The following is a 21,053-nucleotide window of genomic DNA, read 5'->3' on the forward strand; positions in this document are numbered from 1 at the left end:
TCGGTGCCTTAAAAGTACGTGGGTGACCCTTTATGCACAGCAAGACTATTTGAGGTTTAATCCTACCTCGTGGTATGCCATTTGTGTTTTGCACTTTCACTTGAGCTGACTTTATTCCATATGCAGGTGCAATTTATTTCAGTCACCATGTATGGAATGTAAATATATACCGTAGTTTGTTTTTAAGGATGCCATCCTCTTTATGACGATGCAATGATGATGCTCCAGTAATCGACATTTCTTCTTTACCTATGGTGATGTAATTGTAATGTTTTAAATGTGGTGTTTTCAGCTGGTTTACAAGTGTTTTGGTACAATTCTTCTGTTTCTTATTTAATGGACATTCTTTAGCTCGAGACGTTTGACAAATCTTGGGTATTGAGAATTTGCAGAAATGCTGATAATGTTCAAAATCATATTGTTGTACATGGTGCTTTTAAGCTCTGATACTTTTATCTTTAATCAATGAGATGTTTGACTTTTAAAAATCACATATTTGCTGTTGGTACACATTAAATGTTGAATATGGATATTTTAAATCTTGCACAGATCCATTTTTGTATTATAACCATTCGCATCACTAAACGACAAGCTGGTGTACAAAAACCCATTGCACAGGAAATGCTTCACATTATAGTGAAAACCATCACCAATGAGCTCCAATTTTAAAGCATAAAGTACAGCAATATTTAAAGGTACTCAATCATGCCAGTTGAGGAGGAAAAAATGAAAGGTTCTTAGCAAGAGAAGTCACCCAAACCCTCAACATTCACATGCTTCTCAAACTGTTCAACGCAGATCCTGCTGACAACCAGTGATGAATTGTGGCTTCAGCAGACTTCATGCAATGGAAGCATAAGGGATCACCAACACTAAATTTTACACGAAACCCGAATCCAGCAAGATCATGGCCCCAATGTCCTCAAATGTCAAAATAATCTTTGAGTGCTTGGAAGATGAATATAGGAAGCCCCCAAACTTGAAAAAACAAACTCAGCTGCTCCTACTTCACAATAAAGGAGAAAATAAAATAACTAAAGTATTACATTCTGATGAACCCACTCTTCAATATACACAAATTGTTCGCGAAAGTAATCAATAACAGACTCGTAATTGACATGGACAAGGATGCGTTCAGTGTGAAAAAGCCATTGATAGGGGAAACCGCATTACACAAGCTCGACGTCACCAAAATATCAACTGCAGATAGTTTACAATACCTCTACCACCGAAGGAAGCTGGAGATTATGGTTTCAGCCCTGTTTGTCTGAATGTGAGCAGGTTTTCTTAAGTTATGGACAGATTCAGACAGTTTGGTGTGTGACAAAGACAAAACGTTTAGATTTTGGTGAAGATCCGGAATGGGATCAAGATAGCAGAAACGAAGTGATTCTTCACCATTGAGAGATTGCACCAAAATGATATGTAGCACGATATCTCCAAAAGTTGTGGATGCATTTGGACGAAACTTGGTGGATGAGTTTGGTTGGTGACAAGAACAAGACTATCAGATTTTGGAGGTCTGGATCCAGATCCAGCTGATCAATGGACTCCAAAACGTAAATCTTTCAGCTTGGTGGAGGTATGTGCTCGACCGAGTTCCATTTTAGTTTAGAAATGTTTTTGTTTTTATTCTTATTATTTTATATACAATATCAAGGCTTGTATAAGAGCGAACACACAGAACGTATAACAAGGGGAGCAGGAGACAAGAGGGATGGGAGAGGGAAGCAGATCACAGTGGGGAAGCAGATCACAGTGGGAAGTGGAAAGGAGAGGGATGGGGTGGTATACATTGGGTAAACAAGATGGGCACTACAGGGACTGAAGACCTGGACAGAGGAGTGGGATTGAGGAAAGTATAGGAGTTTGTTCCAAAGGTGGGGAAAAAAGAGGAATGAAAGAATGAAGGTGAGCAGCGATTCTCAATTTTGGTAGTTTTACCAGAATAAGAATGGGTTTGCTTGTGGACCTTGAGCGGCCCTGCGGAAATATGGGGGGGGCAGCGGGGGGGACATATCCCAGAGTGGGGTTGGGGGGGGCGAGGCTGGATAGGAGACGAGAAGACAAAGACCACCGACCTGCCTGCGGGAAGAGAGTGAGGCCCAAAGACTCAGCCTCATCGTGGGAGGCACCAATGATCCTAAATGCCTTGGTTTCCACAGCGTTAAGCCGAGAAAGGTGAGAGGTGGGGAGCACCAGCCCAGAGGAAAGAGCAGTACTCCATCAGGCTGCAGACGAAAGCTTTGTATGTTGTCAGGAGCTCAGGTGGGCCGAGGAAAGACTTTGCACGACGGAGGATGCCCAATCGGCAACTGGCTTTGGAGGCCAGCTTGGAGATGTGGCTTTCCCAGGAAAGATCATGGTAGATTGTGAGACCGAGAAGCTGGAATGAATGGACTTCATTCAAACTTTTGACATTTACTTAGGCAAACTCAATGGATGCAGATCATCTGGAAGGAGAGAAGAGGTAACATTTGGAAAAGAAAATAAACGCGTGAAAAAACAAAATGGTCGATACGTCATACTGGCAATGACCAATGGCAGTGCAACGTAGCCCCTTACAAGGAAATTGGAGAAAAATATTGGTCACAAGGGAAGGAGCCATGACACACAGACACTACGACAAGCCGGTGGATCAGATAGAGAATTGTATTCAATGACGTTTTGGAGGATTTCAAACACCATACTCTTTATAGAGCGTCGGTGCTGCCAAAGCAGTTTCTTGGCAAGGGTTATCGTTGGTGGTTTGCCATTGCCTTCCCAGCATTACATTTCCATGACCTATCCTTTTAAATGCTTAACGTCAAGCAAGGAAGCAACACGTAACATTTTAAAGTCATCTCTTCTCGATTCTCGAAGAGATTAACTTATAAAATGGGTCGTGATGTCTGGTCCGTCAACTTTTTCCCTTTTTTCATGCTCCTTCCTTACCACCCGGCTGATTGTTCTAAAACTTGACACATGAATACAAGACAGTATCCTGCACGCTCGCTCGGGCTTTAATTTTTCGATTTCGGATCATGGGGGGCTTGTGGAGGGTGGGAGGCTCTTAAGGGGTTTCCCCAAATTGACTCGCAGTTTAACATCCATGACCTTTCTCAGATTTTAGATTCAGCAGATTTCTGAACTACAACCTTAAGAGATGACCGTCAGCTCACTCAGGGCTATTTTAGACCAAACATTAGATGTGGAGGAAATATGAAAACTCATTGGAAGCTGAAAATGCTTTGAATAGAAAAGAATGGACAATTTATCCCCTCTCGTGTTCAGTTGTCTTACCCTTCCTCCCGCCCTTGGTTTACTGAAGCTTGTGGCGAGGCAGTTGTCCTGAAACAACTTGCCTTTGCCTCATGGAAAGCAAACCCAACTGAGGGCAATCTCAGTTCTTTCCACAAAGCTCGGAACAAGTGTGTATCTACCCTCAGGAGAGCCAGAAAACAACATCTTTCTCATCTCAAGTCTGAACTCTCAAACCTCTCTCCCTCCTCAAAATCCTGGTGGCGTTTAATCAAATCTGTTTCTGGTGTATGTTCCCCCTCCATCCCCTCCCTTACCTCAAATGGCCGCACTGCTGATTCCACACGTGATAAAGCTGAATGTCTAAACTCGGTGTTTGCAACTAAATCTTGTGTCCTAAACCCATCACTATCTCTACCCACTTTACCCAGTCGCACCCAACTGTCCCTGGACTCTGCATCCTTTTCTCCTGACAAGGTGGAGAGCTTGCTTTCAAACCTCGAGTCAGATTCTGCAACTGGTCCAGACGGCATCAGCCCACGTGTCCTCAAAGCCTGCTCTTCTGCTCTTGCTCACCCTCTCTCTGTTCTATTCACCCTCTCATTTGCCCAAGGTCATCTGCCATCTGCTTGGAAATCTGCTAACATCACTGCCCTGCATAAAAAAGGTGCAAAAACAGATCCCTATAACTACAGACGAATCAGCCTTCTCTCAATCATCAGCAAGGTGATGGAATCCATCATCGCCTCAGATATGAAATCCTTCCTCTTCTCCAATGGCTTGATTTCCAATCATCAATTTGGTTTCAGACCAGGTCACTCTACCCTGGATATGCTGCTTCTGCTCTCCCATCAATGGATGGAGGTCCTCAATGCCAGACAGGAAATCCGAGCCGTATCCCTGGACATATCACGTGCTTTTGACAGTCTGGCACCCTGCACTACTCACCAAACTCTCTTCCCATGGTATTCAAGGCCATCTCCACTCATGGCTCGCAGACTTCCTCTCCTGTCGCAGTCAACGTGTGGCCCTAAATGGAGTTCTTTCATCCCCTCTTCCTGTGCAGGCTGGAGTTCCTCAAGGTAGCGTTCTGGGCCCTGTTCTTTTTCTGGTTTTCATCAATGATCTCTCGGACTCTCTGGAAAATCCTCTATTTCTCTTTGCCGACGACTCCACCCTCTGCCGTACCATCTGTCATCCCTTAGACCGGCAAGCAGCAGCTTCTTCACTCACTGCAGATCTGGATAAAATCACAAACTGGTCCAACACGTGGAACATGTCTTTCAATCCAGACAAATCTCACACTCTCACTATGTCTCTTCGAAAGGACCGTTTACAAAACCCCCCCATCCACTTTCTCAACAATCCTCTGGAAGAAGTCTTTTCTTTCAAGCTTCTAGGTCTCACTATCTGCCATGACCTTTCCTGGGAAAGTCACATTTCACATCGAAAAGGAAGGGGGGAGAGAGAGGGGTGGGGGATTGGCTTTGGCAACACAAGCCATGTCCTGATTATAGCTGCTGCTTGAATAATACCTGGACCCAAAGGTATGTTTCGAAACTCACCTAAGAGGTCATGTGATCAATTAGTTTTCAACTCATCGAAAGCACGAACCTTCCTCATTCTGTATGCTGGTTGCATGATTGCTGGCATCAAAGCTGTGCCACCGAGGAGGAATTTGAAATTTGTTCAGGATGCCGGCGAAGGCTCATCTACTCTTCGTGAAGGACACTGCGGGATCTTCAACGTTCACCAACTCCTTTGTGTGCAGCACAAAGCTGCCAGTAGCATCATTGGTTGAGGGCATGGCTGTGCCACTGATGTAGTTCCCCAGTTATCAGTACACGAGTACTCATTTTGCTGACCTCGGAAGGATGACATGCTGAGTTAACCCCACCTTGTGTTTATTCAATTTCACAACAGGGGCTTGAACCTAAGATCCAAGGATCTTAAGCCAGCCACCTAACCGTGAAACCAACACCAGACTTATTCACCAACTAATGCTGGCAGATGGGACTCAGCTTATGGGCAGATGGGACCAACGAGACACGAGGATGAGTTTATAGTTCAGTCATGATTAAAACCCAGGCTCAACTGCTCAGAGGCAAGTGTGCATACCTCAACCTAGGTCCTAGACCATCCTGCCAGCACTGAGTTTCCTGTGTATAGTAGCACACATTTGGAGTATAGATATTATCACTGGTAAGGTAAGGACACGGCCCCTGAGACTTCCTCACATTGTAGAACCGATGAGACGTTTCACGCAGAATGTACATCTCCCATCGAAAGCGAAGCGTTGAGCAAATTCGTACTGAGAATGTGACGTGGGGCTACCGGCAATGTCCAAAAGTATAAATAATAACGAGAACTGGCACTTTATAACTGCTGGCAGTGATGACCGGGTACCAAGACCCTTTGATACAACCCGGCTTACATAAAACGTGGGATGAACGACTTATGGACCGAGTGACACGCCACATTCGATCTATTTATTATGTATGCAGTTGGCCATTTTTCCTGGGGACATTGGCGGTATCAATTTTATTGGTAACAACTTCAGCAACTTCCCTTTTGCAAATCTACAATTTGTGTTGTGTTGCGTGTAAAAGTGGTTCATGGTTGGACGAGCATTAATGCCAAGATGTTTGACTATGTACACGCTGGGAAACGGCCTTTTTGACTTGAGCAAAACGAGTACACTGGCAGTGAAGGGACTTTCAATAAGTCAAAGTTTTAATTTACGCAATGCTGGAAAGACAAACAGCGATTAAAAAGTTTCCGTCTGTACAAGACCAACATTTAATTATCACTTGCGCAATTTATTATTTGGAGGCCAAATGAAACAAGGACAAATGTGTCCAAGAGCCACGTCATAAAGGTTTTGTCTTCACCAGAACGAGAAGAAGAAGAAGAGCGCGAAGCTCTCTTCGAGCCAGCGTTCGCAACGCGACGCGGCTAAAAAAGGGGTTTGCGTTTTTGTCTACATCGTCGAGGCTTGTGGAAGAGCTCGTACTAGTACAATAAACGAATCAGGACAAAAGGAACAATGGGTGGGGGGGGAGGGGCAACAACAGCAGAGACAAAGACGAAGACAGAGGGATGCGGACAAACAGTGGGTGTGGAGAAGGCATGGGGGATAGGAGAGGATGCATGGGGTGGACAAGGATGGATACAGAAGGAAAATTCCAGGATGGAAAACTGGAAATTTGAAAGGAGGGATTGTGGTGGGTGGTGGGGTAAATGAGGATGAAGAAAAGATCCTAGTTTTGGATTGGGGATGATTGAACATGGTGGTGAACAGCTGTCTTGAAGACCTGGAGGGAAGAATGAGATTGAGGATGTGGAAGTTTGTTCCACATGTGGGGGGAGGGGGAGAGTAACAGGTGAGTGGAGGTGAGCAGTGATCTTGGATTTAGGTAGTTTCACCAGAAGGGGTTGATGATGAACTGTGTGAGCCCTGCAGACACCTGTGGGGGGTGACAAAGCATGGGTGCAAGACCAGAAAGGAGGTGGTAGAAGATGGAGAATGTACCTGTCTGCGATGGTGAAGTGATCAGCCCATAGACTCTTCATCGTGGGAGAGTCCAATCATCTTGAAGGCCTTGGTTTCCATGGCGTAAAGATGAGCAAGATGTGAGGCAGGAGCACCAGCCCAAAGGGGAGAGCAGTGCTTCATCAAGCTGTGGATGAAAACCTTGTAGATGAATAGAAGTTTAGGTGTGCCAAGGAAGGATTTTGTACGATGGAAGATGCCGTCAGCAGCTGGCTTTGGAGGCCAATTTTTAATTGCTTCACTTGCAATTCATATTGGGTTAAGCAATTGGTTAATTTGTCTGTCTACAAACGTCAGTTTATGATTGAGGAACAGCTTAATTTCAATTGAATGTTATATTTTGAACACAAATCAGAACATCAATCGGAAAACAAACCTGTAGTTTAGCAGTACTTTGGATTTGAATTTGTTCCCATCGCACATGTGCAGAGAGGAGCGAGATAATTTTATTTACTCTGTCTGCCTGTCTGGCAGTCAAACAAAAATTTAAAATCATTCAAAACAGGAAACATTGTATTTTAGCGACGTCAAAGGACACAAACAACAGGCACAAAGAACTAAGGTAATGTGTTAAATAAGGTGGTGTAAAAGACGCTACATCAACGGTGGTAAAATTCTGAATTTTTTTTCTATGACCTTTAAAGTCTTTATTTTATTCAACTGAATTATATATATTTGAACACTGCAGAACACAAATCACCTTTTTGGCACTTTCAAAACCCTTCGATTTCACAGTACTATCGGACCCTGGCATTCACGGCTCATAAAATGTGACCTGCCTCTCTATTCGCAGCAGTGCTTCACGTATTTGCAGGTTTTTATTAATTTTTTTAATCTCGGTTTTTCATGGCATTGTTAATTTTCCCTTATGAATCACGAACCGCCGGGAACTACCCCCCTTCTTATGCCTCCGTAGGTACGTCCATCCGTGCTAATTTTCTCTGCAACCGCTTATCCGATTGACACGAAATTTTCACCATCGGTGAGACAACTCATGTGGAATGTTTAAATGCCAATTATGATGTCCTACATCACATGGTGTGGCAGCCATGTTGGAAAAAAAAAGGAAGCATTTTTGACCTCTATCTCTGATACCGCTCCATGGAAAAAAAATTGAAACTTAGCACGTAACATTGAAAAATTGAAATCTAGAACGGCTTGGCAGATCGAGGGGAAACTTCACTGACATGTTCCTCAAGCCTTGGGGATACCAGTGTTCATGAATAATTAATAGGTCAAAATAATGGTCTGACAGCCATATTGGATTGAACAATAAGTTTAAAAAGAAAAAAAAGCAAATACATAAATAAAAATTATTTAAAAAAAATAAAATAAAATAACTGAAATTTTTTTCTCTTGAAGCGCTTCATCAAATCGACGTGGAACTTCACTTATGATCTAGTAGTCATGGGGGATATATATTGTTGCGAATTCGCGCCCGCCGGCATGCGATCGGCCACGTGACTCGAATCGCGGCACGTCGCCCACCGGACGACAATTCTGTCGTGACCCTCTCGGACTGACGCCGGGAGCCAGTCACGGGTGGGCCTTTCGGCCTCACCACGATCGTGCCAATCGGCCACCCGCGTGGGATAGGGTTGTTCGCCAAACTCGACCTACCTAAGTACCCACGCGGCTGGTAGACCAGGCGATCGCACCTCGCCGCAGGTCGACTCCGGACACGGGCCGCTTAAGCGATCCGTTCCGTGCTATCGGGATAACCGAGCGGTGTTATCGTCGGCTCCGATTAATGATCCGGCGTATTAAGCCCACGACAAACCCGTTACGTGAAGCAAGATGGAGATTCAAAAGAAGGAAAGGACGCAGCGAAACGGGGAACAATTCAACATGCAAGCACTTTATTTACACGACACACGGAGAGCACACATATAGCAAATGCAACAAAAGAAACAATGACGCAGAGATACTACCGACTACGCAAGCACACGGCAACACTTAAAGTTTTACTTCACAGACGGCGCCGACACACATTTACTCAAAAGCAAAAGAAAAGGCCACCCTCAAAGACAAGGGGGTAGACGGGGCCTGTGGGCCAATAGTTGCGCGGGACCTGAAGGAGCGGTCAGGTCCGCGAGACCGGGTGGGTCCTACCTGCGTCTTCGTGATGAGCCGCAAATGTGGCAGCGCGACGGTGCCCCGACTTCGTGCTCCTTCGCGGGTTTCGTTGGCACCGCTTGGAGTGGGGTGGGAACGGGGCCCCCTTTTCGCACTATCTCAGCGCGGGGGAAAGGGGAAATTGTTGATGCTCTGGGGAAAGAGTATAGCTGGCTTGCTTGGGTCCCATTACGAGCGATTCCACCGCGACCTCGTCGCCGACCGCCGTCTTCCTTTCCTCGGACCCGAGCTCCTCGGACTCTTCCCCCAATTCTCCTCAGCCGACTGCCGAAAACCACCTGGACGCCCTCTCCTCCCGACTCCACTGCGCGCTCCAACCCGACTTGACTGCCTCGCAACAACAACTCTTGCGCAACCACTCTTCTTTCTCTCTGCCCCAAAACTCTTCGCTTTTCTGCCACTCAACTCTGCTTTTCTGCTCGGCGTTTTATAGGCCGGCAGGAGAACCCATATGCAAATTTCCGGATCAGGACGAGCTCGGGGCGGAGCCACACTCGCCCATTGGACGGAGAAAAAGGGGCGTGAATCTCCCCTGATCCTAGAATTTGCATATCTCGATTCCACACAGACACGCCTAGAGGCGGGGCCAAGCCGCCCCGCGCTTGCTGATTGGACGGATCAGAAGTGGGCGTGTAGCATTCCTGATCCGAATTCTCCTCGGTAAGGCCGCATTTTGCACTCGTGGCTCAGCGCGTATCTTGTACGAGCCCAGGACAGCCCGACGCTCGGTGCTCACAGGTGGTGCGGGAATGTCCGCAGAAGGAGAGAGGTGAAGGTGGTGGAGGGTTTATGTTGGTGGTTTATGACCATGGTGCCGTTTGGAATGGCGGTGATGTGATGTTTGCGGGAGCGAGTTGTGAAGGTAAAGATCGTGGCTGTTGGCGTTGTTGTTGTGAAGCGGCGTTGTGGTTGGTGGTTGTTGTGTGATGGCGGTTGAGACATGGTTGGTTCAAAATAAAGATAGAACAGAAAAACGGCTATCTCAAAGCGTCGCAGCCTGGATGGATCACATAAATTCCTTCTATACAATGGGTTTGGGCTAACTACACATGTACTTACAGAGATATCTCACCTACGGGACCTGAATGGTGGTTTGCGAATTTCCACAACCGTAACAATATGTTTTAAATTTCAACCTGATTGGACACATGATCTATCAGCCAGAATTATTTAATATTTTGAATCTGGGTTCAGGGAATTTAAATCAAACTTGGTACAAGTATGTATAATGATGTGATAATATGGGCAGAGGGATATCTAGTGATGTCAAATAGTGCTCTTCTAGTTCCCATTGAAACAATGCCCTGATATTCGTGGCATTTTTCAGGAACGTATCCCCATGAATGTTGGGGTCGGACAATGCTTGTTTTCATTGGCAACAGTTGTTAAAACACATTCTAGTAATGCTCGATACATACCCTTTCTCCCTTATTGTAATGCAATTAACCCTTAAAATCACGCAATTACTTTCATCAGTGCTCAAATCACATTCACAGTGTCAAAACTAATCAAATTGTGACCATCATGTAACTGGTTACAACTGAGCCTCACCGAAATACTCCACGTAAAATCAGAAACTGCAAAAGCGAGATGGAGAAAGTGTTTGAAAGTGAAATTGGCCAACTATTGTTACTCACTTCATTAGGATGCTACAAGTGTTGAACTGTCTAGCTTCAGAGAAGTGATCTTCAAATGTTTCTGGCTGTACAGATCGAACTATGTATGGAGAACAAGGTTCATTGGATTAAGCACATTCATGGTTTTACTCGTGTGTGGGTTTTTACCCCTCAGCCCGAATTGGGCTAAGGGGTATTGTCGTCACAGGCGTTGTCCGGGCGTCCGTCTGTCAACTTTTGGTTTCCGTCAATTTCGAGGAGAACGCCTTGTCCGATTAAATCCATTTTTGCAGGGTGTGTTGGGGTTGAGTAGAGGAAGGTTCCTTTCGAAAATGGGCACGCTGCGATTTTCAATGTGGCCTCCATGGCAGCCACCTTGAAATTGGTTTCCTTCTATTTCGAGAACGCCTTGTCCGATTAAATCAATTTTTGCAGGGTATGTTGGGGTTGAGTAGAGGAAGGTTCCTTTCGAAAATGGGCACGCTGTGATTTTCAATGTGGCCTCCATGGCAGCCATCTTTAAATTGGTTTCCGTCGATTTTGAGAACACCTCGTCCGATTAAATCCATTTTTGCAGGGTGTGTTGGGGTTGAGTAGAGGAAGGTTCCTTTCGAAAATGGGCACGCTGCGATTTTCAATGTGGCCTCCATGACAGCCATCTTGAAGTCTGATTGATTTTCGATATGACATCCAATGTGCTCTAACTCAGTGGTTCTCAAACTTTTGGAGCCGCGACCCCCCAAAAAATTTAAGTTGGGGTTTGCGACCCCCCTCCCGACTCGCACTTGAAACACACTGCAGTGACGTCACAGAGCACATTAAAAAAAAATCCACAGTGCCTGGAGCACATTGGTCAACGCCTAGCTACTGCCAGCTGTTAAAACTAATCAGAACTAAACTAAACTGGCATCACAAATTAATTATTTACACTCTGATGTATAACACAGTAAAAACAGCCAGCCACATTCATAAAAAAGGCTTCTGTAATTGCAAAGAGCGGTATGTAGCCAGCCTATTTATGCATGGGACACAGACTGGAAGATTGAGTGACCCTCTGCTGCAGACAGAGATTACTATCACACATGACAGCTACCAGACGTACACAAACCTTGCATTACAAACAAAACAGCTTTAAGCACAGTGCAAATACCTTTCAGTGTCCCTACAGGCTTATTATTCTCAGTTCATATCACAGTTATGCCTGTTGTCGGCTTGTAGCCTATTATCATTCATCTCATTTTGCATTTAAAAATGCCTCAACCCTCGCCAAGCAGAAGCCGAAGCTCCCTAAAAGCCCGCCCGAACACAGCAGAGGATTTCTTCTTTATTCTCCTCCACCCTTCCCCCGCTCCCGGCGTGACTCATCCCCCCCCCCCCCCGTGGCCGCACAACCGCGGGTGGGAGGGAGTTGTTTACGTCCCGTGATTCAGGACGGGAGGGCTCTTCTTCCTCTTGGCAGAAGAGGGGGAGGGGCGTCTCCATTGTGTTGGGATCGCTCCCCAACTATTAAATTAAATCACAGCGCATCTCATCGATGTCTGCCCATTAAACAATGGAAGGTGAACTATCTAGGGAACAAGCACTTATCGACATAACTGACTAAAGGAACCTGAATGTTGTGTGCAATCGAATTCTCAAATTCGTAACAATATATTTGTTTGTTTATTTATTTTGACAACCTTCCCACGACCCCCAAAAACAATCTCGTGACCCGTCAGGGGGTCGCGACCCCCAGGTTGAGAACCCATGCTCTAACTGACTGCATCATCGTGATATCACTGCTTCCTTTTATAATGCATGGGCTGAGGGGTTACGCCCGCTTTGCGGAGCTATTTGTTATTATAATAATGTGAACACCCAAAACAGTTTAATGAAAACGAGACTTAACAGCAATGGCCAATATACATTCACATTAATCGTTATTTAGCCCCTTCCCTATGCAACATGAGTATACTGGATAATGAGGCTTTTGACAGTTCCATCTGCATTGCATAACTTTTTCAAAGGCAGAGGAAGGTGAGACCATGTGACACCATTAGACCTTTATAAGTGGCAGATAATTATAATCATCAAGGGCTGGCAGGATAGCCTAGAGGTACGCACACTCAATTCCGAGTTGACTAGCCTGGATTCAAACTGAACCCAGCTGTAAACTGTCATCTTCGTGTTTCACATGCACGGCACGGCATCAATGTGTGTGCGCAGTCCCTTGGACTGATGTTGAGTCAGATGACCCATCTGCCAGCACTGGGAGCATTGTTGGACATTAAAAAATCACACCCTCACGAACAGCAGGTGAATTATCACCGGCACCATGAGTAAATTACAATTACAGTCCTGACAAAGAATGGAGGAAACGGGTGACAACAAAATCTGCAAAGGAAATGTAGGACAAAGAGAAGGGATGGACAGGCAGTACAATGCGACAGCACAGGCAGATAAGGGGAAGGAAAACAATATGGGATCCAAAGAACAGGGTAATTACAGACTTTAGAGGTGTGAGTGAAAACAGAAAATGACACGGACAATTCCAGACAGGAGAAGATGTGGGTGGCGAGAAAGGGGTTGTGGATACAAAGTCACGAACATGGCGGTTTGTACAGTTATTATTTGGATACAGATTTGTTTAAAAAAAATAAAAAAAAAAACACAATTATCCCATAAATATCAAATAAAGCATTTATTGGGTTTTAAAACTCCCTTTTTTTTTGGTTTTTGCATACAATGTATTCAAGGAGTACAAACCTTCAACAGCCCCCACCATCGCATACAGCGTCTGTCTGCTTTTGCTTGCATTACATGCAATGTCTGTTCGCAAAATCTCCCAAGTATTTTCATTCTTCCAAAGTCAGAATATAATGTTTTTTTCTTGAATTTCTTCGCAAAACATATATTTGTCTTCAGGAAAATAAAATTAAATAAAAGATAAAAATAAATGCATAAAACTCTGCTTGCACCAATGCAGGACAGCAATGAAACGTTTCCTCTCGAGCCAAATTAAAGATGTGAATATGACATTCGATACTTTTGCGTTCGCTTGGGGGAAGAAAACGTTTTATTTATTTTTATTTTTTATTTAAACAGGCAGTAGGAAGCAGGTTGTGAACCTTTAGCGGTGCCATAGTCAAGAGTGCATCGTGAATCCACCCAGCTTTGTGTAGAATCACACGAGTGCATTACCAGTGTTTCTACAATTCACATAAAAGTGCTTTCAACCACCCCAACCCCTAACTCCTACCCACCCAAACTGCCCGATGGCAACATCTTGAGGAAAACACAGGAACACTTTAAGAACAAAGTACCAAATGGCCTCCAGCAAAGCAAACCCACACCGGTGGGATACAAACAGCTCCGCTTGCCCCTTTTACAATTCAACTTTTGTTTGAAACTGCACACTGAAAACAACAAGCCGGCAACAATCTAAATGAGTCGGTACAAAATTACCTTGGAACCAACAAGCAGCACCAAATACGAAGCATTTCAAGTTTAAAGCTTTTACACTTTCACTGTTACTCACGTAGCAGTGATAAATGTCCACAAGGTAAATTACAGCACAAGTGTTTTTACACAAATTGTTATAAAGTTCCCAAAAAAATGTGATGATAATAAAAAAAACAGCATAAGAAGGTTTAATGTTCAAAACAGACATTAAAAAGCGTTCACTCAGATACGTGCTTCACGACCACATGATGACAAAACTCCATTACATCACCACGCATTTCCTCCCTCGTGTGGTGGATTCCACCTGGTCAAATAAAGAGATAAATACCAAAGTTATTCACTTCACGAATTAAACTTCCCATTGTAAAAATAAGATTATATCAATGTAGCTTCACTTGAGATATTCCTAAATGAAGTATCAGCTAGGAATTTTAATACTTGTACCTAATAATGAAAACGGTCGAAGCAACCAATTGTGGGGATTTTCTATTCAAACATCTTGACATCAAATGCACTTAATAATGATAATGCAGCATAACATTGCACTTGGAGAGGAATATTGGAGGTGTGCGCCAGCCTCCAAGCAGTCTATCCTGGGTTCAAATCCTGCCCGACCAAGCTACAAGATCTCATCCTGGTATTTTGTGCACAGGGGGAGTACCCTTGGAGATAGATGGCTTTAATCAGAATTTTGGGTAAGGATGGTTTGATAGGCCTACTTAATGTAAAAAAGGGTGCTGAATCCAAAAAAAGCAGTCTTATTGACCCCACTCAAGACAAAATGACTATTTTAACCCCTTTTTGACCAAATATGACCATATTTGGTCAAATTACGTTGGGTCGGTGGGTTTAATCAGAATTTTAGGTAAGGTTGATTTGACAAGCCTACTTTATGTAAAAAAGGGTGCTGATTCCAAATAAAACCGTCTTATTGACCTCAATCAAGACAAAATGACAATCTTAACCCTTTTTGGCCAAATATTCCCTTATTCAGTCATATAGTGGGTTTAATCAGAACTTTAGGTAAAGATGATTTGACAAGCCTATTTTAGGTAAAAGAGGGTGCTGATTACCAAAAAAGCAGTCTTATTGACCCTATGCAAGACAAACTAACAATTTTGGCCAGTTTTTGGCCAAATATGAATAGGCCCCAGTGTTGAATATTGTTCTGGGAAATATCAATATTTCAAATATTGATATTTGCAAGCTTTCCATTTACCCTTTCAATTTGTCATTTCCAAGATCATAATCATCAGTCTTCTTCATCCTCTGAATCATCATCATCAGTAATACAATCATTGTCATAATCATCCTCATCTCCATCTGTGACATCTTCTGGTTCCATGGTTTTAGAAAGAATAGTTGGCATCTGACTGCCGGTAAACCAGAGTGGTACAAAATCTCCGTTGACCTCTTTCCAGTCGTGATCTGTGGGTTGAATGTTCTCTCGTGGATCTCTTAGATGTGCGTGCTTCCAGAGATATGCCACGTAATTGCACCGTGCCAATTTTTGCATCAGAACATTTTTGCAGGGTGGGAGCATGCCTGCATCAAGTCCCTTTATTTTCTCCAATGGACTGTCTGGATCTGTCGGTTTATATTTCTGTAGGAATATTTTCAACCTGGCATCATTCACGGATGATAATGCTTCCTGACCATAGAGTGAACACACATATCTTTCTTCAAGGCTGTCGTCATCATCAAAGGCGGTTGTCTCTCCGAGCATGCTGATGCCTTCGAGATGGAGAGCACTCTTCTGAGCTTTCTTCAATGGGTTCACCTTTCCCTTCCTGAAGAAGGGCGATGTGTAGTCGCATCCTGTCAGAGCATAATAACCTGGTAGTGCCTTGCAAACAACTGGGCCGAGGTGGTTTGCTAGCGCAGTAATATGGACATACCTTCTCGTGTTATCACTCGAATGTCCAAGGTCCATCCACACATTGGCCTTGAGTTGTCTTGAATGATACAGGAGAATGACCATGATATCAGTGTCTGTTGCACGGACAACAACATTCTGTCCTGGTATTGCTTTTGACAGCATGCTGAGATGGTATACTAGGCTGGTATCTGCCTCCACGTGTGAGCATTCGTACTCTGGTGCCTCATTGTGTTCTACATTTCCTGACAGAGATGCTGTATACTGAAGACACTGCTCCTCATGTGAAACAACAGTCTTTTGTTTTATGGTTGGTGCATAATGGTTATGTTTCCATTCCTCCATGAAGAACTTAAGTGCATTTTTGAAATTTGGTGATCTCAAGGCATGTCTGAAATCTTTAGGACGTAACTGGTCTGCACCTGTGATGTGAAATGATCCATCATTTGCACCTCTTACCTGTTGCTCAACACTCTATGCTTTTCACATAACTGTCACAGACAAAGTGCACTTTCCTTGGCTTTGGACTGCATATGATCTTCAGGACCAGCTCTGCGACATTCCCAAATTTGAGAGGCAAGTCAGAGGGCAGTGACTGGATTATGAACATGGCATCATAAATGACCGTATCAACTGTTGTTGGCTCTTTGTGTGTAATCAAATCTTCGAGGTGTTTGGAGAGTGTGTACTTTGGTGTCTTCTTCACTGTGCCAAAAATATTGGCCAAAGAGAGGGGAACCGGGGTTAGTGGAAAGGAAAACACCTTTGCTAGCTCAATCTTTCTGGTACAAGCAAGATAGACTAGTCTGCCCAGCAGGTCGCGTGTTGTCTTCAGCTCAACAACCTTTTCATCTTTACCTCGTATTTTGCTCTTGATAGCAACACTGGCAAAGTTTCTCACTTTTCTTCTTTTCAGTGGTTTTTCAAACCTTGAAGAATCCTTCAAGCATTCCTGGAGGAACTCATCCTTCCACTTCTCCCCCAAAGCAAAGAGATTTCGCATGTCCTCTTTTACTTCATCTGGCATTTTCTTGCCATCTGCTAGACAGTACAAATTGGTGTCTTCGATCAGGGAGTTACCAAAGGGATTCGTTGTAGTGTCAATCATTTTAGAAATATTTTCCAAGTCTCTGAAATTTCTCCACTTTTGACTTTCGTAGTTCATGGCTTGGATTGGTATCCTTGTTTAAAGCTGCTTTTTCAAACAGATGTCTGACTATGGTGCTTCTAGCTGATCTAGTAACTGTCCACCGCCTGGTTGCACCTTGACTTTGATGGAAAGCAGTGATTCCAGTTTGTCGCGAGGCTGCATCTACATTGATCGTACTCTCTAGTGCTTGATCTACTGGTTGTCTGGCAAAGGAATTGGATGACAATCTTACTGATAAACCACCTTGTTCAAGTTGTTGCGTAATGCCAGGATGGGTGCTGTCCATGTTCAACAGTCTGTGATAGTATAAGCACACGCAACGTGCATAATTATGACGATTTGCAGCAAAGTAAATGTCTATCATTTATTTTCCCAACTAAGAAGACGAAAAGATTCACATCATTTGTTCGCACAGCTCTACTGAGCAGCATGTAGATGTCAACCATGTCAAAGAAGTTTCTCCAGAACTTTGCATTAACACCATGTTTTCCAGCTCTAGTATCATCGCAGAAACTTTCATGTCATCATGAATGCCTTGTATCCACCTGTCTCCTCCAAATCTTTCATCCGTTCAGGGGATGGTGATGCTTGAACAGTCTTCAGGGCTTCAACCAAAGGTCCATAGCTCTCATTTGTCTCTTTCAGTTGCAAGAACAAATCTATATGCTTGCTCCGCATAGCAGTTGCTAACACCTTCAGAAAATCCAATAGAAATTGACATCCATCCAATAGAACATCCAACAGAAAAATAGAAAATCCAATAGCGGACCAATAGAAATTGACCAAATATCATCATAATTTGACTGGAAAGGGTTAAAATGGTCATTGTGTCTTGAGCGAGGTCAACAAGACTGCTTTTTTGGAATCGGCACTCTTTTACCTAAATAGGCTTGTCAAATCACTTACCCAAAATTCTGATTAAACCCACCTACCCAAAACAATTTGACCGAATATGGTCATATATGGACAAAAAGGGTTAAAATTGTCATTTTGTCTCGAGTAGGGTCAATAAGACTGCTTTTTTTGGATTCAGCACCCTTTTTTACATTGGGTAGACCTGTCAAACCATCCTTACCCAAAATTCTGATTAAAGCCATCTATCTCTTGGCATAGAGGCATCAGTGTGCATGCACATGCAGTCCCTCAAATGGAAGTTAAGCAGGAGGACCCGTCAGCAAGCACTGGTCGTTGGTGGACGTTAAATATCCCACGGTGTTCTTCCCGAAGAGTCGGGGAGTTATCGCCGGCACACTGACCAAATTACAAGTTCCTGCTCTAACCTACAAGGGGCACTGCACCAAGAGCACTGACACACCCCTGCAAGAAGTGATACTAACCTGCAACTATGTGCAGCATACAGAGAATGACGATGGACCTTAATGAGTGCCACCGATCTAGACTGAGCAAATTACTGGCAATTTCCACAGACAGCAGGCCAATCGAGTTGCCAATTGATTTCTAATGTGGATGCTCGTTCGACCGATCACAAGTCTCTTGCAAGTCTACATCTGAGGATCGTCGGAAATGGTGGGTTCATTCCATTCTGTGAATATGGAATCCACCAAATGAAATGTGACAATTGAATACACATTCTGCCATGAAAAAAAAAAAACCAAACACATAGTTGTTGTAAATGGATTTACTTATACCCCCATTTTTCAGTTTTTACTGATATTTAAGCAGTTCAAGTCCAGTGAATAACCTGAAATGGTACAAAGCTAAACGGTAAACTGCCAGATATTAAAAAAACAAAGTTTAGGTTACCAAACACCGAGAAATAATTTCAATTTCAGAGTTGTTGAAAAAGGCCCTTTTTAGGGAACAAGTAATGGGTTAGCAACTGCAGCTATTCTGCAGCAATGGAAGTAAATTAAGCCTTCAAAGTTGATGCAAACAATTCCTACAGGTGTCCCAACTTTTGTTGATTAGTTACAAACCCTCTGTCTGTATAAAAGCAGTGTTGGAACAGACTGTGTTGCTGCACCCTCCGAAGCATTATTTGGACAATATTGCACTGCAGGAAGTAGTACATTGCTATCATAATAGTGAGAAAAAGACAATTAACAAAGGAAGACAGACAGACCATTATAACCCTTAAAAGTGTAGGTCTTTCCTTTAGAGAAATTGCAAAGTAAACCAAGGTGTCAGTGAGTACAGTTTCCTACACCATCAAAAGGCACTTGGAAACTGGAGGAAACTCTGACAGGAAGAGGCCTGGAAGACCCAAAGCCACAACACAATCAGAAGACAAGTTTCTGAGAGTCAACAGCTTGCGTGATAGGCGGCTCACAGGACAGCAGCTTCAAGCACAGCTTAACACTGGTCGAAGTAAGGAAGTCTCAGTTTCAACTGTGAAGACAAGACTTCGAGCTGCAGGTTTGACAGGTCGAGTGGCAGTAAGAAAGCCATTGCTAAGATGGCAAAATAAGAAAGAGAGGCTGGCCTGGGCCATGAAGCACCATCAGTGGACTACTGAAAATTGGAAGAAGGTCTTATGGACCGATGAATCAAAATTAGAAATCTTTGGTTCATCACACAGGGTTTTTGTACGCCGTCGAGTAGGCGAAAGGATGGTTCCTCAGTGTGCGACACCAACTGCCAAACATGGAAGAGGAAGCATGATGATCTGGGGCTCTTTTGCTGGATCCAGAGTCGGCAACTTGCACAGAGTGACTGGCACCCTGGACCAAAAGGGCTACCACAGCATTTTGCAGCACCATGCAATTCCCTCTGGTCTTCGCCTAGTTGGTTAGGGGTTCATCTCACAGCAAGATAACGACCAAAATCATACCTCCAGGCTATGTTAGAACTACCTTAGAAGAAAGAACAAGACGGTAGGCTTCAAATCATGGAATGGCCAGCACAGTCTCCAGACTTCAACCCCATCGAGCTGGTTTGGGATGAACTGGACAGAAGGGTGAAAGCAAAGCAACCTACAAGTGCAACACATTTGTGGGAACTTCTGCAACAGTTGGGAAGAACTTTCCAAACAATATTTGATTTCCATTGTGGAAAGAATGCCACAAGCATGTTCGGCTCTTATATCTGAAAAAGGTGGCTAATTTGAAGAGTCAAAAATTTAGATTAAACTTTGTTCAACAAAACGATTCCATGATTTCTTTTTTTATCTGCAATTGTATATTTTTTCTGTGCTTTAATTTCAGAGAACATTGAAACATTAAACTGCTTCAATTTCAGTAAAAACTGGAAAAATGGGGGTGTTCTAAAACTTTTGACCGGTAGTGTATGTTACAACACGGTACGAAGACGAGGTACAAATCCCTGATGGAGATAAATGCTGAATAATTACATGTCCATTTCATTGTGACTTCATCATGTGATGCTGTGATGTGGAGAATGTTTTCCTATAGGAAGTATTTCACAATCCAACATGGAAGTAACAAACTCAATACTAGGAATGTCCACCTCCAGCAGAAATCACTGCATTGCACAGTCATCGTATTGACCATATGGGCACTCAAATCTGAGCCAGGGGAATGGCATTCCATTCCTGAATGAGCTACTTTTTTGGTTCATTGAGTGTCTGTGGCTGTCTTGGTAAGGTTTGGACACGGCGATCAATGATATCCAAGAGATATTCAATTGCCTCTAAATCTGGCGAGATGGCAGGCCAGGGCGACTGATGTTAGTGTTGGCATTGACAACAATGTTCCTCATTTGAATGGCCATGTGAACAGGAGAATCATCATGCATAAAGATGATTACTGGACCACGTTGTTGAAGGGTAGGTAACACATGTTGATGCAAGATTTCATTAAAGCAGAGATCCACCATTAGATTGCCATGGATACGGATAAAGTTAGTGTGAAATATTTCATCAATGCCACACCACATCAGGATACTTTCATGTCCAAAATGTATGACTTCCAGATACAGGGGGGGGGGGGGCAAATTGCTCATTGCATCATGCCTTTCAAGGAAAAACCTGGATTAACGATTGAACACAACACTTGCATCGCCATCAGATGTGCTGATTTTGCCACCGCAAGCGTGCTTGGATGCGTCACAGTGCAAGGCTCG

At 43.7% G+C, this 21,053-nt stretch overlaps 1 protein-coding gene across 2 annotated transcripts in view; it reads right to left on the reverse strand.

Moving 5' to 3' along the window:
• Positions 1-141: 141 nt before the first annotated feature.
• The window catches only part of LOC147017041 (lamin-A-like), a 39,571-nt gene continuing 18,659 nt past the window's right edge, over positions 142-21,053 (reverse strand). For both annotated transcript variants that reach the window (XM_085846398.1, XM_085846397.1), the window contains one exon: positions 142-14,290. In XM_085846398.1, the coding sequence (XP_085702524.1) occupies positions 14,249-14,290 (42 nt within the window). In that variant the 3' untranslated portion in view covers positions 142-14,248. The remainder of the gene's footprint in view (positions 14,291-21,053) is intronic.

The sequence above is a fragment of the Eptatretus burgeri genome, chromosome 11 (assembly GCF_056783735.1).
Source record: "Eptatretus burgeri isolate ZD-2024b chromosome 11, Ebu_testis_v1, whole genome shotgun sequence".
Taxonomy (NCBI): domain Eukaryota; kingdom Metazoa; phylum Chordata; class Myxini; order Myxiniformes; family Myxinidae; genus Eptatretus; species Eptatretus burgeri.